The sequence below is a fragment of the Moesziomyces antarcticus genome (genome assembly GCF_000747765.1).
Source record: "Moesziomyces antarcticus DNA, scaffold: scaffold_v10009, strain JCM 10317, whole genome shotgun sequence".
NCBI classification, from domain to species: domain Eukaryota; kingdom Fungi; phylum Basidiomycota; class Ustilaginomycetes; order Ustilaginales; family Ustilaginaceae; genus Moesziomyces; species Moesziomyces antarcticus.
In genome coordinates, this window is record NW_014639001.1 from 105,963 (window position 1) to 129,318 (window position 23,356).

A 23,356-nucleotide genomic window follows, 5' to 3' on the forward strand; every position below is an offset into this window, starting at 1 on the left:
CTTTCACCCTGTCCTGCTCCGAGTCGTGCCCCTGCGCAATCGCAATGCAAATCGTCCAGCCTTGGCTTGAATCGCTCGGCGTACTCACCGCCGTTGTGCCCGCCCACACGTTTCTGTCTCGCTCCGCACCTTGACTCGCCGCACACACCGCACACCCCAAACGCCACGCACGAAACCATTGCACAACTACATACTGAGCCCGACATCGCCACAAGTGCGGTTCTACACCTTGAAGAAGGGGTTGCTGTCGGACGCGCCTCCACTTGCGCCCTGACCCTGGCCCTGGCCCTGACCCTGCGCACTGGTGTTGGCGTTAAAGTTCATGCCCGTCTTCTGCGTGCGCATCTGATTGTAGTGGGCAATGTTGGGACCCATGCGCATATCGCCCGTATTGCCAAACGTGTCCACGCCATCGCCGAGCGCCAACAGCCTGTTGAGCTCGCCGAACTTGGCGTCGTCGTTCACCTTGGCGCGGATAGGTCGGTTCTGCTGCTGCTGCTGCTGCGGTGCCGGTGCAGGCGAGGCAGGCTGCGGCTGCGGAGTCGGCTGCACAGGCGGAGGCGTAGGTGCAGACGAGAACAAGTCACCCACCGGAACGTTATGCTGCTGCTGCTGCTGGCCACCGGACTGGAGCCAGGGATTGTTGGATCCGAACGACGTCTGCTGAGGCACGAGCGGCTGCTGCTGCTGCGTCATGAGGTTCTGGTACTGCACCGCCGCCTGCTGCAGCTCGAGCTGACGCTGGTACTCGGCCTGCTGCTGCTGCATGTACTGCTGCTGCATAAGCTCCTGCTGCTGCAGCTGGTTCTGCATAAAAGGGTTGTAGCCCGTAGGCTGCATCTGCATGTACGGGTTGAACGACGTGTACTGGGGCTGCACGCCGTAGTTCTGGGAGCCCGAGGTATCGACGAGCGGGTTGCCGAAAAAGTCGACCTGCTGGTTCTGGGTATAAGCGTTGGCGCCGTCGAGGTTGATCGAGTCGTCAAACAGCGCGTTCTTGTTGGCGTCTTCGAGCGCCTTGATGCGCTCCTCCTCCTCCTTTTTGGAGAGCGCCAGCGCACGCTGCAGCTCCTCCTCGTCCTTGGCCTCGGCGCGGATGCGGTCCTGCTCCTGCTGCGCCATGCGCTTCGACTCCTCGATCGCCCGGCGCAGCTCGTCGTCCTCGTTGTTGTTGTTGGGCCGACGGCGACGCTCCTGCTCGGCACGCCTCCTCCTCGCTTCGTCATCGTCATCGCCCGCGCCGTTGGACATGCGGTCGCGCATGTGCGAACGCGAGCGACGCTCGTCGCGCAGGCGCGCCTCATCCTGAAGCAGATTGGTGATGTCCTTTGCCTTCTGACGCACGTTGGCGCCCTGATCCTTGCCGGTCTCGTCGATGTACTGGAACTCTTTGAGCGTCTTGACGATGTAGATGTTGTCGCGGAAGTAGATGACGACGTTTTCGGAGCCGGCGTGGAGCAGATAGTCGAGCAGGGTGAGCGACTTGAAGACGTGCCTCCAGTTCTTGCCCTTGTCGTTGAGACGCTTGTCGAGGATCTCCATCATCTCGATGAACTCGTTCTGGTTGTAGCTGAGCTGCGCCAGCTCGTTCATCTGCGTACCGCTCGGGCCCCACGGGTCGTTGGAGGTGGCATCGCGCACCTTGACCTGGACGTCCGAGTAGCCCTTGATGTAGTTTTTGCCGACGCGCACGGCAGATTTGGAGATGTTCTGGAGCGACATGGCTGAGAGCAGTAGCAGGGCTCAAGGCAATCGGATGAACTTCGGTGAAGTCGGATGTGCCGAGTTCTAGCGAGATAGTTCAGGTGGCGGCTCGGTGAAGGTGCTCGGATGTAATTCTGCCGTCGCCAGGGGTGGGATCGTCAAGTGATCGATAGCTGAGGTGCTATAAGCTCTGTCGGATCGTGCCGAACTTCAAGCGGCGCGAAGATGCAGCTGATGCTTAGGGTATGGATACACACAACGCTTTCGGCGTGATGCACGAGTGGTGGGTATCGCTGATTGACGGCGGGGAGAGATCTCCGATTGGGCGAGTTGGGTGATGGATGCGTGATCAGCGCTGGATGTGGACGTGCGCGAAGGAGGCTGATAGCGAGCAAGGTGGATCGGATGCGAAGCGGCGTTGGTTCGGGTGGATGCGATGCGAAGTGAGGCAAGGCAAGGCGAGGCAAGGCGAGGCGCGCCTGGGCGTGGAGGCGACTCTGTGACCGACTGCTGAGCGCGGAGTCGGAGTGCCGAGCGGCCGGCCGTGCGTGCGATGCGTGCGGTGCATTACGCACCCAATCCAATCCAATCAGCCCACACGCGCCCGTCGCCCAAATCGCACGGCCCAGCCACGAGCGTTTTGCAACCGCCGTCAGCCTGCTGGCCCTGGATTTACGATTGCTGACCGTGGAATTTCCAAAAATCGCGTCGCCATGCCCAGTCAAAGGGGCGGTGCATCTCAGAGCCAGAACATAGCCACCCAACCCACCTCCACCCGATCCCCACATGTCGTGCCGCTCATAGCTAGAGACTTGACCGGTGATGTTGCTCTTTCCCAGCAATTCGGCGTTCAGAAGCTCAGTTTCAGATCCTGTGCGAGTGAGGATGCTCAGATGCAGCCTGCATCGCCTTTGCACGGGAGCCAACAGCAGGGTAGACGGTCGGATCGGATCGAATTACAAAGCGCTCCTGAGCGCGGCGAGATGGCGATACGATACAGGAGTGCTAGCCCGGATTGGTGGCCACAGACAGAGCGTCAAGCAGCGTCTCGATGTGAGTGCATTGGCACTTCTAGCGCCTCTGGGAGCCGCGGCCGTACCCGTTTTGCAAAGCGTCGCTGCAGGCGTAGAAGAAGAGAAAGGCGTCAGTAGGTGGTCTCATCGGCGGATCTCGAATGGCGGAATTTCGGCAACTTACAGCTCGGCTTCGAGCGCCTTGACGGTGCTGTGTGCGGTTTCGAGGTCCTTGTTGAGGCGGTCGCGCTCGGCGATGAGGTGCTGCTCCCACTGTCGGAAGCGCGCCTCCTCGAGCTTGACCTGTTCGGTGAAGCGCTTGCGCAGCATCTCCTCCTCCTCCTTGAACTTGGGGTTGTCGAGCTTCTTCACCTTGGGCTCGCCAAACTTGCGCGTCTCCATCTGCGCCTGGCGGTAGTGCTCGTAGTGCTGCTCCTCGGTGGTGTGGATGAGGTCGAGCATGTGCGTGCGGATGAGCAGCGAGCGCAGCTTCTTGAAATCGCAGTGCTCCTCGTTCTCCACCTCGGCCACACCCCACAGGTACTCGCGACCCTTGACCACGCGGCCGTCGGGCGCGCGCACGTCCTCGGTGCTGCCGATGATCGAGAAGGGCATGGCGCTCATAAGCTGCTTGGCGTGCTCGGCGCTCGCCGCATCGTCCACCTCGAGCGGCGGCGAGTAGGTGCGGATGTTCTGCGTCGCAATCACCTCGCGGATGCGCTGCTTGAACGTCGCCAGATCCGCCTGCGTCAGCGTGTCCGCCTTGGCCACCACGGGGATGAGGTTGACGCGCGTGCCCAGACGCTTCATCGTCTCAATGTCGAGCGGCTTGAGCGTGTGGCCGGTGGGGCGGATAAAGTAGAGGCATGCGTGGACGCGCAGGTCGGTCTTTTCACGTCGCTCGGGCTGCTGCTCCTGGCGCATGTACAGCTCGTGCTGGTCGTCGATAAAGTCGACAATGGGCGTCCACGAGTCGCGGTTGTTGACGTAGTCGCCAAAGCCGGGCGTGTCGATGACGGTGAGCTTCACCTTGAACTGCTTCTCCTCGAGTTCGGCCTTGATGATGTCGATCTCCACCGTCTTGTCCAGCTGCTTGGTGTGACGGCGCGAGTGGTCCTTGCCCGTGGCGAGCTCGGTGCTGAAGAGCGTGTTGATGAGCGTCGTCTTGCCCACGCCACTCTCACCCACCACCATGAGCGTAAAGTGGCCGCCTGCCTTGGCCACGATCTTGTGGCGCTGGTTGGGCAAGTTGGCAATGCCGATACCGTTGGAAGCCATGTTGACTGGTATGATGGGACCTCGAGCGGTCGCCGTGCTGGTTCTAGGGGTGGCTCGAAGCTGAAGAGTGGCGTGAAGGGGTCGTCAAGTGCGAGGACGGATGAATGCGCAGCTCTCAATGTCGCCTGGTATGGATCGAACGAGCGATCGACGACGAGCGAGTGGTGTAGGTGGAAGAGATGAAGCGGTTGCGGGTCGATGCGATTTGGTGTGAGAGAGGGTGCAGTGGCTGCATTCGACGACGAGACGCCAATCCTTCCTGCGTGAGCTTTGCTGTCACTTTGCCTTTGCCTTAGCGCCTCTGCCCGCACACACGCACGCACGCACGCAGACGCAGACGCGGACGCACCCACCGACGCTCGCCTTCCGTCCGTGCGTGTTTCAGAGCGTCGCACCCAACGAACACACACGCGTTCAGCGCCAGAAGCGCAGTGCCAGAGCGCAGCGCACCCTCGCTTTTCGGCTCGCCCGTCAATTTTGTATTTCTCATTTCAGAGCAGCCTCTCGCTTTCAACCTGAGAGCCGCTCGCAGGCTGCCAAAGTTGAGCTGCATTTCAATTGGGCTTTGCAGCCTTTCTCGCTTCCACACTCGCTTGGGCCCGACGCTCACCAACAGCGCCGCACGCCGCACACACTCGAGCCTGTCAAGAGAAGCTGTACAAATAAGTTTACAAAGCTGGCGACGTCGCAGCTGTGGACAATGATACAGGACGGTTCCAGAAACATGCTGGGGATGCGACGGTGATGTACAGAATGCAATGCAGAACAGAAGAATGGCGACACGAAAGGCGCTTGCGTAGCGTGCTTTGGTGAGCAATGACGAGTGACTGTGCGTGGAGCAACCAAGTAAAGCAGAGTCAGCGAAACTTGCTCTCGATCAACGACATGGCGACAATTGAGAGGAAGCGAGCTTGGTGCGGATGGGCTCAGTTGGTGATGCATGTTTTGAGCAAAGCGATCTTAGCCCCGCCACTGCGAAGGCTCACAGCTCGGTGTAAAAAGTATGGGAAATACGTTCATCAACGCCCGTCCGGCATGCCAATCCCCGATCTGTAAGGGGAGGGACAGTACCGGACATCGGTGTGTGCAGGTTGGGGGAGCTCGGATGTTGAAACACTTACGAGTTGGCGGAGGGTGTATAGACTGAAGTCTACATAGTCTCTTGGACTGGTGATGTGCGATCCAACTGCAGAGGACGACAGTGCCAACGTCAGCATCGCTGGACTCGAGATTGTTGGTGTTGCATCTGCGAGTGTGTCCGTGCGGATCATAGAGAAGATTAATGCATCTACGGACGGTCGGGGTAGCGGCGCACCTCGACAGCCTTGCCCAACACGCTGCAGCAACCGACCAAAGGGACGGCGCGAAGGCTTCACACCGCGTCGACGTCTCGCAGTCTTTCGCATGCCGCCGAAGCGAGTTAATCGACACCGAGTCGGATCGAGCGCAGCGGCCTAAACGCGCCTATACGTCCTCCGTGGTCCGAAGGAGCTTGCAGGCCAGGTCTGCAAAGGTGGAGTCCAACACGAGGCAGTACTGCACCGGTCCTCTTTGCAAAGGTCCTGGTACACCCACGCTCTCGCGGGGTCGAGACTTCGGCATACCCCCACCCCCTCAGAGAATGGATAAACTAGTTTTAATCATGTAAAGCACCAGCCGTCGCTTGCAAGTCGAGGTGACCGAGTTCGAGCTGGCGCCTTGACATGGACAGGAGAGGGAGAGGCGAAGATCTGCCACTAACCTTGGTAGTGTCGGAGCCTCCAGAGTGTAAGAAGTGCGCGACACTCGGCCAACGACGCAGGGCTGTTAGAAGCTAATCAGGAGCAACAAGGGTGAGGTCAGCTGTGATGTTCAGCGTCTTCCACCTGAGAGCACCATCGAGGGCGGGTCGGATCCAAAAAGCAGATGGGCAGGAGAATCGCTTGACGACGCAACAACCACCGACCTCCGGAAGGCCCACTGAAAGTAGGCCGACCGGACACCAGAGTCATCTAAGATTTTGGTATTGGTATAAGTTGTCCACAAGAGATTGCGAAGTCTCTTTTCGGAAGCAGAACTGAATAGTTAAGTCTAATCCTTCAAAGGCTTGGTCGGGTGGTTGCGCTCAACTCCTGCTGTCCATGCGTGTCTGCTGCTTTGTTCCAACTCGCTCCAAAGGGTGTCTCGTCAGTCCGCTGCATGATGCTTACCTGACGTCGAGTGGACGACGACGATTAGGCTGCCGCCGCGACGGTGGTGTTGGCGGTCTCGATCTTGCTGACCGGCGCCTCGTCCTCGTCGTCGTCCTCAAAGTCGATGGGGTCAAAGACGACGCGGATGATGAGCGAGCAGCTCGGACACCTGGCGACGTCCTCGGCGTCCTTGAGCTGCTGGCGCGTGATCTCGAAGCGGTCGCCGCAGGGACATGGGTAGTGGAAGAGGTCCTTCTCTTCGTCGTACACCATGTCCTCCAGCTCAATCTCGTCGTAGAAAGAGACTGGCATGTTGTATGCTGGGCACGTATGAGGTCGTCACCTGCGCACCTAGCGGTGCTCGTGGAAGAAGCTTATGCGAAAGGGCGAGAGGAGCTCAGCTCCCGAACAGCGCACGTCGATCGAGATGTGCGATCAACGATATGGCGAGTGGAGAGCTTGTGACCAAGGCCGGGTATACTGGTATGAAGGGGGGTTGACTGGTAGGTGGCTGGCAAAGAACGAAGCGCAGCACTGCGGTTGGATTTATGGGCCGCCTCAGCTTGAAGAAATCCTTCGCTGGGGTCTTCCGTCGTAACTGCGGATTGGCTTTCCAATTTTTCAAGCCTTCCAAAAAAGATGGCTTGATCACGTGAGAGGGCAATTCACTCGCACGACAACGAACAGCTCGGATAAAAGAAATGTTACAGCTCTGTCAATGCACATGCCCTCAAATTATCCTCCACATTTAGAGTGGTTGTCAGGGTGACCTCACGCAGGCGGGCTCCGCCGCTCGACGGCAGCCGCCGATCCCAAAAAAGCTCAGTGGACTCACATGCATGCGACGCCCGGCTTTCTGGTCGACTGCGCCCTCCGCCTCTGTTACCTCGGAGCCTCCGTCCTCCGCTTTCCCTTCCAACCACCATCTCTACACTAGGCAGAACGTCCCGGACACGCTCATCCACAACCGCGCAAGCACTGTCCGACTGTGAATTTCGCACCGTATCCAGTGCAGTCGTAATCCGTCGTCCCGAGCTCTCACCAAAGCTAGCTCCTTCCAGCCTGTCTGTTGGACGGTGGCCAACTGCACTTGCTCCGCGATGTCGTCTTCCGGGGATGTGCCCACGCTCAAGATCCTTCTGATCGGCGCCTCGTCCGTGGGCAAGTCGTCGCTGCTACTACGCTTTACCGACGACGAGTTCCTCTCGCCCGAGGAGACGACGGCGACGATCGGCGTTGACTACCGCATCAAGGGAATCGAAGTTGGCGGGAAGCGTTTCAAGCTGTCCATCTGGGACACGGCTGGGCAAGAACGTTTCCGCACACTCACATCGAGCTACTACCGTGGCGCTCAGGGCGTCATCATTGCGTACGACGTCACACAGCGCGACACATTTGATGCGCTGCCCACGTGGTTCAACGAGCTGGAAACGTTCACAACCAGCGAAGACGTGGTCAAGATCATCGTCGGCAACAAGGTCGACAAGGAGTTCTCGCGTGTAGTCACGACGGAGGAAGGTCAGGCGTTTGCGGAAAAGATGGGATGCCTGTTTGTCGAGTGCAGCGCCAAGAAGGGGGTGGGTGTCAACGGCGCGTTTGACGAGCTGGTCAACCGCATCATCTCGACGCCTTCGTTGTGGCAGAAGACGGCGCCGGGAGACAGGAGGCCAGGCGACCGCATGCCCGGCGGCGCACCGGCAGCACACGCCGCAGATAGCAGCAGAGGCAACATCTCGTTGACAGATCCAGGCGGATACGTCGGCTACGGCCTCGGCGTCGCAAGAGACTCGTGCAACTGCTAGCTGCCATCTCTCTCAGTTCAACATACATCTCCTCCTCAGCACGCAAGCCCCGTCACCCCCGCATCCCCCTTTTGCGGCTTTTCTAATTATTCCCGCTTTAGCATTTCGGCACCAGTCGTAATTTATACCTCAATCAGCATCCTTACTCTTTTTGCCCCACACCTTTTGCTTGTGACACAGACTGAGGGGCAGTAGGGACGCGAACTCGTATTAACAGGTACCGATGGGATCCAAGAGTCAAAAAGGAGTGTGAAGTAGGCTTTTTGTGCGTGAGAGAAAAGGGAAAAGAGAGGGTTTTACTTGTTTCGCTTGAATCGGCGGAAGAATCCTTTGCTTCCGGTGGAGCTTGCATTGCCAGCGATCGCGGGGGGCGGGGCGGTGGGGACGGTCATGTTGCTCTGGCCGGCCACGGGCGGAGCTTGCGGTACGGGGGGCATGACGGGTCGGTCCTTGGTGTCGAGTGCACTCAGGTTCGATGCGGTGAGCGGTGCGGGCGCTTGAGCCGGGGCAGACGCTGTGGCTGCTGGCTGGCTTGCGCTTGCGCTCACTACCGACGCAGGCGCAGTGACCGAGTACATCGACGCCGACGGCACAGCTGCGGGACTGGCACCAACCGACGAGCCAGGCGCTTTGGCAGTATACAGAGTCGACGACGACGGTGCAGCTGCAGGACTGGCACCTACGGATGAACCAGGCGCCTTGGCAGTATACAGAGTCGACGAGATCGACCCAGGCGCTGTCGGAACGTATCCGATCGAAGCCTGCGTCGAAGGCGCACTCGCCTCGGCCGTTGCCACCTTCTTCTTGGAAGTGACACTCGCCTTGGATCGAACCGACGCCGCATCGCCAGCCTTCTTCTTGGGCTTGGACGTGCCTATTGCCTCGCCCCATCCGCGCGTGGCGGAGCCAAACGCCTTCCTGGCGCTCGAGTATCCATCGCCATCGGCATCTTCCTCGTCGCTGCTGTCGACGGTATCGCGCACACGGCTCGTCCAGGCCGAATGCTGTCGGCCACCAGCCAGATCCACCGGCCCGGCCTCCTTGGCAGGTTTAGCGGCTGCGGCAGGGGGCGGAGCAATGCGGCTGCTCAGCTGCGATCCGCGTGCAGCCATGGGATCCTGACCTCCGTGCTCGTTGCCGCGCGGCGTCGCATGCGAGTCCTCGGTCGGCGTGTCGGGCGGCAGCTTCACATCCGGCGCCATACGCACGCTCTTTCGACGGCTCACCGTGCTGTCCGTCTCACCCTGACCCTCAGTCGGCACCGTCAGCGCCGACGTATCCAGCGGCTTGATGGGTGCCTTGGACTCGGGCACCGTAAGGCTCTGCAGACTCGGGTCCGGCTTGTGCTCGGGATCGGCCAGCGCCGCCGACTCCTGCACCTGCGCCGCCTTCTTGGCGCCGCCCTCTCCGTGCCTGCCATCAGCCGCCGCTTGAACCGCTGAGCCCTCCTCGGACGAGGTGTCGCTCACCTCGGGTGCGCCCGCACCGTAAACGCGGCTGGGCTCGAGCTTGACCTTGCGGTCCGTGAGACGCGTGACGCCATCCTGCGCGGGCGTGCCGATCGGCGTGGCCTCGCCCGATCGCTCCACCGATGGCGACTGGCCGTGCTCCTGGATGAACGCACGGTACGTCTGCTCGGCACCGGGCGTCACTACACCGTCCTCGGCCGCGCTGCCCGTCGTCACGGCCGAGCCGCGTCGTGGACCGCCCGCCTTGGCAACGCCGTCAAACGAGATCGAAAACGGCTCCGAGCTAGGCATGTCGAGCTTGGGCATCTGCGCCTTGTTCTGCTGCGCCGCGTTGGGCGCCGAGGCTGCCGCTGCCGAGGCGCCAGCATTGTCGCCAGATAGGTCAAGACGACCCGTGCCATCGAAGCCCTTGTCCTCCTCGATGCTGAGCACCGACTGGGGGGCTTCGGGGGACGCCTGCTCCTGGGCTGGAGCAGCTGGAGCTGGCGCAGCAGCAGCCGGAGCTGCAACAGCTTCCGGTGCCTTCTCCTGCGGAGCAGCAGCAGCAGCAGCCTGTGGGGCTGCTACCGGAGCAGGAGCCGCGGCGGGAGCCTGCGGAGCGACTGTCTCTGGCAAAGGCGCCGACGTGACAGGCGCAGGAGCCTTGGGAATGGGCTCCATCTTGGGCTGGGGGAGTGGCTCGGCACGGATGCTCTGCGTAATGTCATTCCGCAGCGCCGACTTGACCGGCGCAGGCGACGCGGGCGCAGCCGCCGACTTCTTGGTGGGCGAGGTTGTGAGCGCCTTGTTGCTCGAGGAGCTGTTGGCTCGGCTCAGCGTGGGCGTCTTGAGCGCCGACTTGAGCGGCGGGTTCTTGCTCGCCGAAGATATGATCGATGCAGGGCGCGAAGAGGCTGCTGGAGCTGCCGGGGGAGCAGCCAGAGCGGTCGGCGCTGCACTCGTCGTGGAGGCGGGCTTTGCCTCCTTGGGCTTGGACTCTTTGGGCACGACTCCGGCCATGGCGACGGCCTCGTATGCGGTCATCTGGCTGGCTGGTTTCTTGATCCACGAGTCGGCGCCGAACTTGCCCGCATTGGGGTTGAAGATGTTACCGCCGACGAGACCGGTGCTCGCGATGCTGGCACGGTTCTTCTTCTTGGAGCTGGTGGACTTCATGGTGGAGCTGCGGGAAAGGCCGGGTCGTGCGGCATCAGCGACGGTGCTACCGTGCAGCGACGAGAGGTCGCCCGAGATGGTGTAGCTGGCGGAAGGACGCGTGGGCGCGGTGCCGATCTCGCTGCCTGCGACGGGGCGCTTCTTCTTCTTCTTCTTGGTGCCCGTGGTGTTGGAGCGGATGCTGTCGGCGCCGCTGGCGAGCGACTGCTTGGGCGGGGCAGAGCCGATGCCGCCACCGACCACCGAGGCGCGGATACGGTCGATTTCGGCCTGCTCTGCGTCGTGTGCGCGGTTGCTCTTGGGACCAGGCAGGATGCGCGCGGCACTCGAGGAGCGCATGAGCTTGCTCTTGCCGCCCACATCGCTGCCTCCGCCGGTGGCAAGACCGGGGCGTGGCTGGTTGACGTTGCGGAAGACTTCTCGCGTGTCGGGTTCGTCGTCGGAGCTGTCAGGCTCGCTGCGACGGAGTAGGCCGCTGCGACGACGCTCGCCCTCATCGACGTTGCCCGAGGTGCGCGTGTCCCAACCTGGGCGCTCGTTGCCCCCAGCCGCGCCGTTGCGAATGTCGGTCTTGAAGAGGCGGCTCATCTTGCCGATGAGCGAGTTGCTCGACTTGCGCTGGTGGCCGTAGCCACCCTCGGAGTCGCCGCTGCGACGCGACATGGAGTAGCGGGGCGGGCTGTAGGCGGCCTGCTGGTGTTGGTATGAAGCTTGGTCGGCGTTGATATTGGGATCGTACCCACGAGCCTGGTTGACGTTGAAGACCGGTGCGCTCGGGACGGGGGGCATGGGCACCTGGTTTGCTCCGTCGTCCTTGCGGGGCGGAGGTGGCGGTGCGGCAGCGGAAGCGCCCTCGGGGATGAAAGAGTCGCGGGTGTCTGCAGCTACGCCGAGCTCGTGCGGAGCAGGCATGCGCATGCGCGGCTCGATGAAGGCGCGTCGGTAGTCCTCCTCGCTGTCCGTGTCCGAGGGGATGCCCTCCTGCTCCTCGACGTCTTCAAAGTGGGAAGTGTAGCGCTGGCCGAGCGGCACCTGCTGGCGGTCGTGGTCGATGACCTGGCTAGCCGACTGCGAGGGAGTCACCGAGGCGCCGTCAAAGTGCTGGATGTTGCGGCCTGTGGAGCAGAGATGTGACGGGCGTGTGTTAGGTGGTCGAGGTGGGAGAGCACGGCGTGTGCACGGCGATTGTGGAGGAAGGGGCAGAAAGAGAGGTGGGGAAATCACGCGATGGCCAAAGAGGCGATGCGAGCGGAGACGCGGAAATTAGCGCGTCCGTGCGAGGTTTCGAAGCGAAAAGGGAGGTCAAAGAGGAGAGAGTCAGTGGATCGGATTCTAAAGAAAAGCCGGTTTTGGGATGGCGCAACTTACCGTGAAGATCCTTGTGGAAGCGGCCCTGCTCGTCGCGGATGAGGTTGGCGCCGTTGGCAGGGCCGGGAGAGCCCTGGGCAGCGTAGTTGTCGGCGTGAATGGGCGAAGCGACGCCGGCCGAGTGGGGTTGCTGGCCGGCGTAGTAGCCCGAATCGAGAGCCTGTTGATCGTAGGCGCCGGTCTCGACGCCGTCGTCGGCGTACATGCTCTCGTACTGTCCGCCGCCGGTTGCCTGGAGGAGGGGACCGTGGGTGTCGAACTCGTCGAGCAACAGGATGGCTTCCTTGGCGGCATCGACCATGGCGGATCCTGCGTCGCCCATGGTCTTCATCCTCATGGTGAGCGCCTCCTTGAAGGTGCGACGCTTGACGCCAACCAGCGCGGCTTCTTCGCTGGCCAGGACCTGCTCGCAGGCGTGCAACTCGCGCTGGGCTGCATTGACCTTTTCCATCTTTTCGTCCTGGCTGAGACCCGAGTCCTTCTTGGAGACCTTTTTCTTGCTCGCCTTGATGAGACGGCCGACGAGGATGTCGCGGTCGCGCACCACGGAGCGGATGCTGTGTTCGCGGTCGAGCACATCCTTGAGGGCGCTGCGGTAGCCTTCGAGAGCCTGGACGTGGGTGCGTTGGGCGTCGGCGACCGAGGCGAGGATCTCTGCGAGCGTCTGGGAGGCTTTGGAGATGTCAGGAGCCTCGGAGGTACCCCAGGCGGCGAGAGCGCTCGCGGCTGCATAGCCCGAGTGAGAGGCAGCAGCGAGGTTGTCAATGTAGCTCTTTTCGCCCTTGATAAGGTTCTGAAGCAGGCGCGAGTCGGTGGGATGCGGCCGCGAGAGGTTCGAGTGGATTGCCTGCGGTGCCATCGACATATTGGGCAATGTTCACTGTGTCGGTTCAAAGCTCTTGTCCGGGTGATGCGACTACAAGGTATACGCAGCTCGTGTGGATTACGGCTGGCGAGGGATCGCGATTGCCTCCAGGCGGGTATGGATGCTCTGGGTGAGCGAATGGATGAACGCGCGGATGGATGGATGGATGGATGGAGTCTCGCGCGTGCAAGCGGATGCACGGATGGGAGAGACGGATGCAAGCAGCGGGGTGATCGCTTGAGGTGCTTACGGTGGTGGAGAAGTATGAAGGAGATGGAAGGGCAAACAGCCAGAGGTGAGCTAGCGGGGCATGCTGCACGCCCAGTCGGAGAGAAGGCCGATGACGGCTCGATGCGCTGCGACAGAGGTGGAGGAGCGAGGGCGGGCGAGCGAGAGGGCTCGTCAGCAATCGCCGCTGCGCCCCTGCCTGCCCTCTGCCTGCCCTCTGCCTGCCCGCTGCCTGCTCAACGCGTGTTTCACTTGGCCTCGACCAAATTCGGAAGATGCTCGCCGCGTTCTTAGCTCCCTCCTCACCCTCTCGTCCATCCATCCATCCACACACCCACACCCACACCCACACCACACCCAACTTGCAATCGTACAAGCATCCATGCACATTATGCATCCTTCCCCAAAACTGTATGTCAAAGCAAAAGTATGTATCATCTCAGCGGCTTGGAAAGCTCGTCTGCACGGCTGTTTATAAATAGCCAAGTAGCGCTGTTTGCCGGCAGTGGACAGGGTGAGCGGAAGTTGAGCCGACACGAGCCTGGCAGTTGGCGACGGCAAGATGACGACGAACGTGCAGCTGTTGGAGCTGCGAGGATCGTCGGCGCTTTGGACCCGCACGGGGCGCAGGCGAAATTCCAGGGTCGCTGCGTCGTCCAAGCGCGGCGCCGCGTCTAAAAAAAGCACTTCCACCAGCCGCCTCGCGGAGCCTTGGTAAAGGGCACAGAACCCCATCAATGGGATGCATCGCTCCGGGCGCAGGCGCAAGTCTCATGCGACGTTGATCACCCTCGCGCAAGCACTGCATCAAGCCTAGAGCTGCCGAACTGCGCTTGCCTTTCTCGTGCGAAATCATCACGAGGGTCTCCGGAGCGACTTGGTAGCAGGGAGCCTTCAGCCGCTCGTGAAGACTATGTCCCTGTCCACGCGCGGGCTCGACAGACTTGCAGCATACTTCAAGGCAATGACCTAGCCATCGTCTCGTGAGGCTGACGAAAGAAGGAAGAAAGAAAGTGCAGCGAGACGTGGTGCCACGGACGAGTTCGGGACGCAGGACGGGTAGTGTGCGATCGGCCCTGATCGGGCAAGCAGATCTCGATCTTTTTGGCCTGAGGCCACCGCGTGTTCTCCGAACGCGCAAACCCGGAAGAACGGGTACCGAAGCGTGGCACGCAAGATGAGTGGCGGCAAAGCATTCGGGACCGTGTGAGCATGCGCTACTTACCCCGCACTTCCAGCATGAACAGTGCCCAGCGTCGAGATCGTCGGCGAGATGCAGTGCCAGGCGGGCGACAAAGCGCGAGCCCGACAGGGCACCGAGACTGCGCCGGAGACAATGGGGAGATGCTCGGCGCTGCCTCGGTCGCAAAATCCAACGGCGGGGGAAAGTCGAAATTGGCTGGTCGAAACACCCACCGACACAGCGTGGTCCCAAACGTGGTCGACTATCGTCACTGTTTCGAGCCCCACAGTATGAGGAGCCGCCATTCAAAGCTGGACACACGGCGCTCGGTGGTTCTGTCAGCTTCATGCACGAAAAGCTCGGCAAGGAAGCGAACCGATGGTAGACGGACGCGTGCGCAACGAGGCGGCGAGGCGGTGAGGACCGAGGCGACCTTTTGACCGACAGCACAGCGATGGCATCCGTCAGCACCCCGCAGACTTGCCGACAAGGAGCTCTGATTAGCCCCGTCCGAGGTTCTTCCGATCGAATTCGCCGGTGAGCACTCCACACCGAGATCCATGCTACCGTATCGTAGCAGACTCACGCCGAGCGGTACGGATTTGGCAGTACCGACGAATACCGGTGCGTTACCGCCAGACGACGAACAGCGAGCAGCTCCGCCCAGTCACGGGAAGCAAGTCATTTTGATGGTCTGTGTCCAGCACGTCTGTGAGAATGTGACGGACTTGGCGCACGTGGTGGCGATGCACACTCAACCACCCGTGCCTGCCAAGGTCACATGAGATTGCCATGCACGTTGGGTGGGGAGCCGCCCTTCTCGACACAACTGACGCCGAGCTCACCTTGCCCCCTTCCAGCTCGACCACCAGCGAGGAGGAACGGCGAATTCCGAGTGTGGCTTTCGGTTGAGCCGTGGGCGTGCTCGGCGAAAAAGATCAATGTGACGCAGTTGGCTGAAGTGTGCCTGCAAACTTGGCAGCTTCAGCGGGCGAACGGCAAACGCGCCGTGGATAGGTTGGAGCTCCGGGCGTGCGCCGACGCAGCTCCTTTTTCCCACTCACGGCCACGTCCACGGACCAGCCGAGATAAGGCACGGCAGCTGCGCCGTGGCTTGGGCTTGGCTTCGGGTCGCCTCTCGCTGCTCGGTCGGTCGCTCCGCCTTGGCATCTCGACTGAGGTCACTCAGATCTGCTCGGCCCAGTCCAGCCCCATCCAAAAGTCCCCGCCGCGCGCTTCGACTTCGCTGGGCAAAACGGGCTCCGGACGAGTGTCCACAATTTGGTCCTCTCACGCATTTGCCGAGCCGCTCCCGTCCAGGCTCACCTCGCCGCTCTCCTCTTTTTTGGCCACGGCCCTCATATGGACGCCTTTCTCCCTCGAGCCTTCGGCCCTGTTCCAGCTGCTCACCACACACTCGACACCACCCCTCTCAAAGCGCCGTCCTTCATCCCTTCATCTTGACCATCATCTGCGCCGTTCTTCTCGCTGGTTCACTCTCTCTTGCATCGCCCTCACACAACCATCGTCCAATCATCTCGCACACCACCGAGGCCAGCAACGTGATCGCCCTCTGATTGGATATCCGCCCGACAGCCACGACGCTCGCTGCGGATTTGCCGTTGCATTTCATCGCATTGCGGTCTTGGCAGTCAAGCACACGTCGACGTTGCTTACAATTAAGCTCAATCTCGGCTTGGCTGCGTCATCGGCCCGCTTCAGTGCTTCCGGCGTTTCACGGTCAAGCTTTGTGCTGGTAACCGTTGCTGATCGGTAACGCCGACACTCAGCTGCCATCGGCCCGAGCTTTCAGCGCTCAGCGTCTATATTGGCTCGATCCACGCCCCAAAAGCAACGGAGCGCTTCCTGCGCCTTTCCTGCAGCTCATCCCTTCCCTCCATCCACAACAATGTCGCCCGTTCCCACAAGCACCTCGGTCCTGCCGCCGCAAGCAGCCGTCGAGGCTCGCACGTCGGTCGCCGACGCCGAATCTTCGCAATCTTTCCAGAAGCGCACCATGCGCCCAGCACAGCTTCCTCTGCCGCAGCAGAATGGACAACTGCTTCAGGACAGCCACCCGTCCGCTTCGTCCGAGGATTCCAGCTCTTCTTCCCCCACGCTCTTTCCCGTCACCACCCCTGCCTCCTCCGGAGTGCCTTCGCCCACCGATGAAGTAAAGCAGGCCGACATGCTCACACCGCACGCCGCGCTTGAAAACGCCACAAGATCCACAAAAGCCCTCTTCGAGCAGTGGAGGCCCACCTCGCACTTCCTCGGCCCGCATGGCTGGATGAACGACCCCTGTGGCCCCTCGTACGACCCGCGCACTCGCCTCTACCATCTCTGGTACCAGTGGAATCCAAACGCCTCCACCTGGGGGTCCATCTGCTGGGGCCATGCTTACAGCCACGACATGATCCACTGGACCTCTCGCCCGTATCCGGTCATCGAACCCGGCAGCAACCACGACTCTGAAGGCGTCTTCACCGGCTGCGTGCTCCACCGCTCGCCACTCGGCTCCGCCGCCGAGGCAGCAGAGACAGGCGAGATGACCGCCATCTACACCGCCGTCTCCAAGCTGCCCATCCACCACACGCTGCCCTACAACCACGGCAGTGAAAAGGTCGTCCTCTCCACTTCCAAGGACGGTGGAGAGACGTGGGTGCCCCATGGCCTGGTGCTCGACGGGCCGCCTGAGCATCTCGACGTCATTTCGTGGCGCGACCCTTACATTGCCCCGTGGCCGTTGCTCGATGCTGCCCTTGGTCGCACCGACCAGCAGCCTGGCCTGTACGCGCTCATTGCCGGAGGCATCAAGGATACTACGCCCACCATTTTCGCCTACTCGATCAACCCCACCGACCTCAGCCAGTGGACCTTCGTCGGCACGCTCGCCGACGTTGGCCGAAATCACAAAGCCGCCCCCTACGGCGTGGACCTCGGCAAGAACTGGGAGGTGGCCAACTTCTTTACCATCCGCGACACGGCTGGGCCCGCGTCGGCAGAGTACCTTCTCATCAATGTCGAGGGGTGCACCGAGCCCGGGCCCGCGCGCGCGGCTGTGTACATGGAGACGCTGCCCGACGTGCAGCGCGGTTCGGACGGCGAGATCCGGCTGCAACCCGACCACGTGGGGCTTTTGGATCACGGATGTCTGTATGCCGCCAGCAGCTTCCACGACGAGCAGCACGATCGCAGGATCATGTGGGGCTGGATCACCGAAGACGACCTCCCCGAAGACTACTACAACACCCAGGGATGGGCAGGTCTCATCTCGCTCCCGCGCGAGCTCTTCCACCACCCCACCTCGACACAGCTTGGCATCCGTCCCGCACAAGAAGTGCAGCGTCTCCGAAACGGCGCGCAGCACATCTGCATCACACCGAGCGACCGAGCCGCGACGGCGGTGGTTGAGCTTGCCGAGGTCGACAGTCTCGGGGCGATCTTGGTGGACGAGGTGGCGAGCCGCTCTTACGAGGTCGAGACGAAGCTCTCGGCGGGGCAGCCCGGTGTGGTGGTGGCGCACAGCAACGACATGACCACGCGCACGGTCGTCTACATTACCGACTCGGAGCTTGTCGTCGATCGATCGCTGTCTGCAGGCAAGGATGCGGTCATCGCAAAGGGCCTCAAGGTCAACACGTCGACGCTGCGTGCACCGCTCGCCCCGACAGCCGACGGCACTCATTCGCTGCGTCTCTTCCTCGACAACTCGGTGCTCGAGGTGTTTGTCGACGATGTTATTGCCCTCTCCACGCGCGTCTATCCCGATCCCACCGACGTCGGCCTGTCCATCCTCCAGACCTCAGACGCACAGCAGGCCGATCTGGCTCCAGTCAATGTCTGGCAAGGCCTCAGCAAGGCTCTTATCGCCTAGATCCTACCTACTCCATCATACACTTTCGGCTCCATCTGCAAAATTTGTTCTCATCACTTGCTATTTTTGTCATCCCGGGTGCTCGGCCGTCTATCTGCAATGTCAACACTGTTACCGTTACACAGTTTCGACGTCTGGATTTCGTAGTCTATGAATTGCGTGCTACTGTGTCAGGAGGGAGTGCCATTTACAGTCCCTTTTCGGTGAGGGCGAAAGCGAACGAACGAACCGCGGTCCAGACGCCCTGCTTTTCGTTGCTCATGTACTGCACATCTGCTCCCGGAGCAGCCTTGAACACGAGCACCAGCGTTGCGGTGGGTGCAACGAACAGCACCTCTCCGTCGTCCTTCTTTTCGTGGAGTGTGATGATCTCCTGTGGGTACTGACCGCCCCTGGGGCCGCTGATGGTGTACTCCTTGCCGTCGATCTCGATGCTGCGCGTGCTAGCCTTGAGCTCCTCCTCGCTCACACTGGGTGCAGAGGCCTGGATGAAGATGTCCAAGATCGATCGGATCGATTCCGAAGGGAACGACTTGGTAAATGTGGGCAGCGAGCCGTGAACTGCCCGGCAGTCGTCGCGGTCAAAGATCGCATAGTCCTCAATACCCGATGCGGGAGGAAGCTGAAGTTGCGCCAGCTGCGCAAAATCAAGGCTGGAGAGCAGCGATGCACGCTGATTCGAGTCAAGATCCGCAAGTGCGGCTTCAGTGCCAGAGCCAGTGTGTGGTCCGCGTACAACGCCTCCGCCTGCCATGATGTGTATAGTCGAGTACAGTGAGAGGGAGGGTAACGGGAAAGAAACTATGAGAAAGTGTAGACAGGACAATAGCTTAGATGCTAGGGCTTATATACAGATGGAAGGGCGAATGTTTGGCAGGTCAAGCACAGTCACTTCAACAAGATGTGGAAGAACGAGTGACGCAACGCTTTCTCAGCCTTCAGACTTACGCCCTGTGGAGGCATGTCTGGACCCTGAACTCGCCCTTCCCTCATCTTCCTAACACACTCCATCTCCGCGGCGATCATCGAATCCTCCCTGTGGCTTGCTCTTCCACACAGTCAGCTACGCTATGCACACTGCCATCACGAAAGCAGCCCTGCCTCAGCAATGAGTGATGCTGAGTGAGAGGCGCTGCATTTCGGGCGGTTGTCGGTGTGGCGGTGGCCTAGCCGAGCTGCACGCGCTGTCGGCGGGGCTCACGTCAAAGATCGAGTCCGGTGTGTCAGCTACGGCCTCCACCTCGACCGCGCACGCGAAGGGCTTGTCAGCATTACCTTTCTTCGCAGATGCGCCAGATTGTCCTCCTTGTTCCACTCGTGGGGCGTGAGCCTGAGTTTCGAAGCTCGAAACACCCTTCGCTGATGGGGACGGAAGCAAAAGGAGAATGGCTGGACGAAGACGTCGGGCAAGGTTGCAGTACAATGGTCATGCGACAAACCCCCTACCAGCGTAAAAATGGAGGAAAGTCGACCTTTAAATCGCCTTCAAAAAAAGAGGTTGCAAAAGCGACATCCGCTTCGGGTCGGCTCTTGGGCACATCTCCTTGAAGGATGATTGCTTCTGCCTCGAAAACCACGGCTTTCACGACTCGTATTGAAGTGTGGGACCAGCAGGGCCCGTGAGGTCTGCCTCAGTGGACTCTGTTACTAATAGAATCCCGGCGGGCCCAAGGCGTCGCGGACCCCGAATCTTCCCATAAGCGAACTCTGATTCTGCGGGCGCGTCGTTCGACTGTGATGTGTCAATGATCGCCAAAGACCTGCGGCAGATACACCATCTCGCTGAACAACATAATTGCATTTCATCAAAGAGCATCAGTGCGGAAGGGTGAGCTGAAGACTCGCGCTACTGCTTCCGAGGCGGTCGATTCTGGCCCGAGATGGCCGAGCTTCCGCCGCGAAGCGACAAGATCTCTCAGGCCGAGAGGTTGAACCACTTGGCCTGGGCGCAGGAGAGGTAGTTGCTCACGTCCTGGCCGTCCTGAGTCTGGACGTCGACCGCACAGCAAGTCTGGCCATCATTACCGGAAGTCGCCCAGTTGATGTTGATGATGTACTTGCCCACCACAAGCGAAGCCGTGCTGTCCGTATCTTTGTACACGACAAAGCTCTTCTTGTCACCGGATACGAACCCGCTGAAGTGCGAGCCAGCACCGGGAGTAAGGTCTCCGATGTCGGTGGTGAAGCAAGCCCGTTCGGCGTTGGTGTTGGCACAGTAGGCCGACACGGTGTAGTTAGGCGGCTGCTCGGGGTTCCAGCCAGCGTTGACAAGTCCGGCAAAGGCTGTTGCCACGAGCATGACAGAGGCGAAGGTCTTCATCGTTAAGTTAGAAAGAGGTTTCAAGTGGTGCAAGTGGAGATTCTTGGGGGAGGAGGCTCGTGCTGATGGAAGTCGTTGGAACGATGCTGGATCGCCTGAAAGCTGGCAAGAGGGCCCGTCCTTTGTACTTTTCGAGCCGCTAAGCCGGCGCTGTTGCCACACAGGTTCCAGTCCCAGAGCGTCCCTCCAAATGAAGTTTCTCGACCACCCAGATGAGATCGTGCACAGACCGCTCGTCGCCACACAGCGGGCGTAATTCGGAGCGGAGTGTGCGCAGCGTTCGCGGCTTTTTGCAAACCACGGGAATGGAAGTGGGCTCGACCGCCAGCCCGGATCAAGACTTAGGCTCCCATGGCGCTGGAAGGCCCAAGCGAGATGTAGCGCCGCACCAGAAGCGTGGGCGCAACCCACCTTACCACCATCGAAGAGCGGTCCAATCGCTGGCAACGATGCAGAATATGGCGGAAAGTGGCTACTGTGTTCATCTGCGGTTGTCGTCCGGCGACCAGCAGCAGGGTGGGCCCAAACCCGTGTGGGCACCAGCGCAGAACAGTGGTCCATCGACGATGCGAACGCCGCTATGCGGAGCCACTCGAGCCGTATTGTTGGTGAAGCCTGGCTCCAAGCCACACTCGCTGTAGTGGGATGGAGAGGAAGCGTCCGCGACCTTGCTTTGCCGCAAAGATCACCGCCTCCTTCACTCGCTCCCACCATCTGACCCTACTGCGACCTCATTACGACCCGTGACTCGGTGGACTGCAAACGCGACGTGGTGCCAACATGGATGCCTCGCTGATCCCGCTATGGAGCGCGCCGGTGTACGTGTACGCGCCGACGCCCTTGTTGCTGCCCGTGAGCATGGAGGATGCGCAGGGGACGACGTTTATCCTCATGCTGCTGCTCGTGCTGCTGTGTGGCTTCAACGCCGCGCTGTACGCCATATATCTGTACCTGTTCTGCGGAATTAAGCGCGACTCGCTCGTGATCCAAGCCGCCGCTTTCGTATCGGTGTCATGCAGCGTCGTACTTGCCGCGATTGCCTCGGTGGCCGCATATCGGCGCACGCTTATCGAGCTGTTCACGCAGCCCGGGTTCGACATCAACACGATCGAGTGGTTCGTACCCCTCTTCCACACCCTCCAGGCCGTACCCGTGGCTATCGGACAGGTGTACTTTATCCTGCGCATCGCCAAGCTTTTCGACACACGGCGCACGTCGATCCGCGCCAGTGTGGGGGCGGCGATGGTCGGAGTGATTGCACAATTTGTGCTGATGATCTGGTTCGGCATGGCGTTCTGGACTGTCAAGTACAAGTCGCATCTACTCAACCCGAACAAGCGACACTGGATACATGGCATCATCTCGGCATGGGCGGTGATGTTCATCCTACTCGAGGTCGCCATGACCCTCACGACGATGGCAAGGCTCGCCATACTGCGTCGTCAGACAAGCATGGATGGCGCACGCCGCGTGCTGTTCAACCTCGCCGTCTACTCGCTCCAGGGTCAAGTTCTGCTCACCACGTGCTCGTTTACCTCGGTCTACCTCTTCCAGCACTCGGCTACCGGATGGTACTCGCCACTGTACCTCACGAGTGGTGGTCTGTACACCCTTGTGCTGCTTGCTAACCTCATCTACAGGAGCGCGGTCAGCAACGCGATGAGCAATTCGCGGATGCAGCCCTCCATGCGCACGCAGGAGTACCATCTTAGCCACGTCAACACCTTCCATGCTTCGGTGCGGCCGGATCCAGAGTCGAGCACCAGCAGCGTGAAGGACGCAAGTGCAGCAGGGGACCTCGAGCGGCCCCAGACGGCAACGACGATCCAGTCGGTCCATCCAAGGCATTTTGTCCACTCGCGCAACCCTGTCCCAGCGCATTCGAGGGCAAGCGCACCGCTGCCAGTCATGATCGTCACCGAGCGCAGCACCGAAGTGTCTTCACCCGCACCGTTCAATCACCGCTCGACCATCTAGTTGCACTCTTTTCCATAGATCACTGTCTCTTCCCTTCTTTGCCGCTGTCCAATAGAGTAGAGTCCTCGATCCGCGCCGAGCCAGCTAGTTTGCGTGGTGTGTATCGAATCCATCGACGGGCTCATGGACCAGTGCTGCTTCGGTTTAATCCAGTGCTTTCCGAGACGCTAAGCAGGACCTATCGCTGGCTGGATTTGAGTTGCGTGGCGACAGCCATGCGCACAGAACACGCGCTCGCAAAGTCGCATCTAGTGCTTTGATCTCATCGTGTTGCGGTGGGGCTTCCCAAATCGAGCGTTGCGGTTGCCCAGTCGAGCTTTCCAAGGTCGGACATCTGCGCGTCTTGCAAGATCGAGGGGCGGGCGTGCCACTTGTGAACGCAGTGCGTTTGTGTGCGCTGTTGTGAGTCGGAGTGACGCTCTGCAGTCGTGTCGCCCATGACAAAGCGAGCCGCACGCCCACGCCGAGCAGAAATAGTCCCTTGTCGGGCCGAACCGACACGGTCGCCGTACCGAGGTGCGGAACGACGGGCGACGCGGTACAATCCGCAGCCCGAACGTCTCGTATCCTTCGCCAATGCTGTGACGCACAATCCCACCCTTGCTGTGCACATTGGAAAGAACAGAGGCATCTTGCAGCTCTGCCTGCGGAAGCCTAGAGGATCTACGAGCGCGAAATCGGAAGCTCGGCATGGATGCCCAAGCGAAGAACTCAAATCTCGGGCATCCAGACACGATGCAACACCAAGAACTTGCTCTCGATTACTTTCAACGACGATCCTCACCTGTGGGAGCCCAAGGTCAGCCCTGGTTGCCAGACGCGAATGGTCTTCGTCAACGGCAACAACTTCCGTTACATCTACCTAGTTGCGCAAATGCAGAACCTTATTTGCACGTATGAGCGTGGGCACCAGATCTGCTCTCGCACACTCGGGGTCACTCAAACA

The 23,356-nt window shown here is 60.6% G+C and overlaps 10 protein-coding genes across 10 annotated transcripts; 4 read left to right on the top strand and 6 right to left on the bottom strand.

Annotated features, from left to right (window-relative positions):
* Positions 1 to 222: 222 nt before the first annotated feature.
* PAN0_009d3704 (septin) lies at positions 223 to 3,995 on the bottom strand (the record flags this gene model as incomplete). Its single annotated transcript, XM_014800664.1, has 5 exons — positions 223 to 1,724; positions 1,962 to 2,214; positions 2,280 to 2,604; positions 2,804 to 2,821; positions 2,902 to 3,995. The coding sequence occupies 5 exons, from the start codon at positions 3,993 to 3,995 to the stop codon at positions 223 to 225; spliced, it is 3,192 nt and encodes a 1,063-aa protein (XP_014656150.1).
* A 2,213-nt stretch (positions 3,996 to 6,208) lies between these two features.
* PAN0_009d3705 (zf-CSL-domain-containing protein) lies at positions 6,209 to 6,478 on the bottom strand (the record flags this gene model as incomplete). The annotated part of the gene is made up of 1 exon (XM_014800665.1): positions 6,209 to 6,478. The coding sequence occupies one exon, from the start codon at positions 6,476 to 6,478 to the stop codon at positions 6,209 to 6,211; it is 270 nt and encodes an 89-aa protein (XP_014656151.1).
* A 788-nt stretch (positions 6,479 to 7,266) lies between these two features.
* PAN0_009c3706 (RAS-domain-containing protein) lies at positions 7,267 to 7,968 on the top strand (the record flags this gene model as incomplete). Its single annotated transcript, XM_014800666.1, has 1 exon — positions 7,267 to 7,968. One exon carries the CDS (start codon positions 7,267 to 7,269, stop codon positions 7,966 to 7,968), a length of 702 nt encoding a protein of 233 aa, XP_014656152.1.
* A 296-nt stretch (positions 7,969 to 8,264) lies between these two features.
* On the bottom strand, positions 8,265 to 12,825 carry PAN0_009d3707 (uncharacterized protein; the record flags this gene model as incomplete). The annotated part of the gene is made up of 2 exons (XM_014800667.1): positions 8,265 to 11,707; positions 11,961 to 12,825. 2 exons carry the CDS (start codon positions 12,823 to 12,825, stop codon positions 8,265 to 8,267), a joined length of 4,308 nt encoding a protein of 1,435 aa, XP_014656153.1.
* Positions 12,826 to 13,525: 700 nt separating this feature from the next.
* Positions 13,526 to 15,598, bottom strand: PAN0_009d3708 (uncharacterized protein; the record flags this gene model as incomplete). The annotated part of the gene is made up of 6 exons (XM_014800668.1): positions 13,526 to 13,763; positions 14,279 to 14,507; positions 14,558 to 14,893; positions 15,082 to 15,203; positions 15,301 to 15,482; positions 15,563 to 15,598. The coding sequence occupies 6 exons, from the start codon at positions 15,596 to 15,598 to the stop codon at positions 13,526 to 13,528; spliced, it is 1,143 nt and encodes a 380-aa protein (XP_014656154.1).
* Positions 15,599 to 16,145: 547 nt separating this feature from the next.
* PAN0_009c3709 (glycosyl hydrolases family 32 superfamily protein) lies at positions 16,146 to 18,113 on the top strand (the record flags this gene model as incomplete). The annotated part of the gene is made up of 1 exon (XM_014800669.1): positions 16,146 to 18,113. The coding sequence occupies one exon, from the start codon at positions 16,146 to 16,148 to the stop codon at positions 18,111 to 18,113; it is 1,968 nt and encodes a 655-aa protein (XP_014656155.1).
* A 187-nt stretch (positions 18,114 to 18,300) lies between these two features.
* Positions 18,301 to 18,867, bottom strand: PAN0_009d3710 (uncharacterized protein; the record flags this gene model as incomplete). Its single annotated transcript, XM_014800670.1, has 1 exon — positions 18,301 to 18,867. The coding sequence occupies one exon, from the start codon at positions 18,865 to 18,867 to the stop codon at positions 18,301 to 18,303; it is 567 nt and encodes a 188-aa protein (XP_014656156.1).
* Positions 18,868 to 20,028: 1,161 nt separating this feature from the next.
* PAN0_009d3711 (uncharacterized protein) lies at positions 20,029 to 20,433 on the bottom strand (the record flags this gene model as incomplete). Its single annotated transcript, XM_014800671.1, has 1 exon — positions 20,029 to 20,433. The coding sequence occupies one exon, from the start codon at positions 20,431 to 20,433 to the stop codon at positions 20,029 to 20,031; it is 405 nt and encodes a 134-aa protein (XP_014656157.1).
* Positions 20,434 to 20,738: 305 nt separating this feature from the next.
* Positions 20,739 to 21,074, top strand: PAN0_009c3712 (uncharacterized protein; the record flags this gene model as incomplete). The annotated part of the gene is made up of 1 exon (XM_014800672.1): positions 20,739 to 21,074. One exon carries the CDS (start codon positions 20,739 to 20,741, stop codon positions 21,072 to 21,074), a length of 336 nt encoding a protein of 111 aa, XP_014656158.1.
* Positions 21,075 to 21,213: 139 nt separating this feature from the next.
* Positions 21,214 to 22,410, top strand: PAN0_009c3713 (uncharacterized protein; the record flags this gene model as incomplete). Its single annotated transcript, XM_014800673.1, has 1 exon — positions 21,214 to 22,410. The coding sequence occupies one exon, from the start codon at positions 21,214 to 21,216 to the stop codon at positions 22,408 to 22,410; it is 1,197 nt and encodes a 398-aa protein (XP_014656159.1).
* Between the last annotated feature and the right edge of the window lie 946 nt (positions 22,411 to 23,356).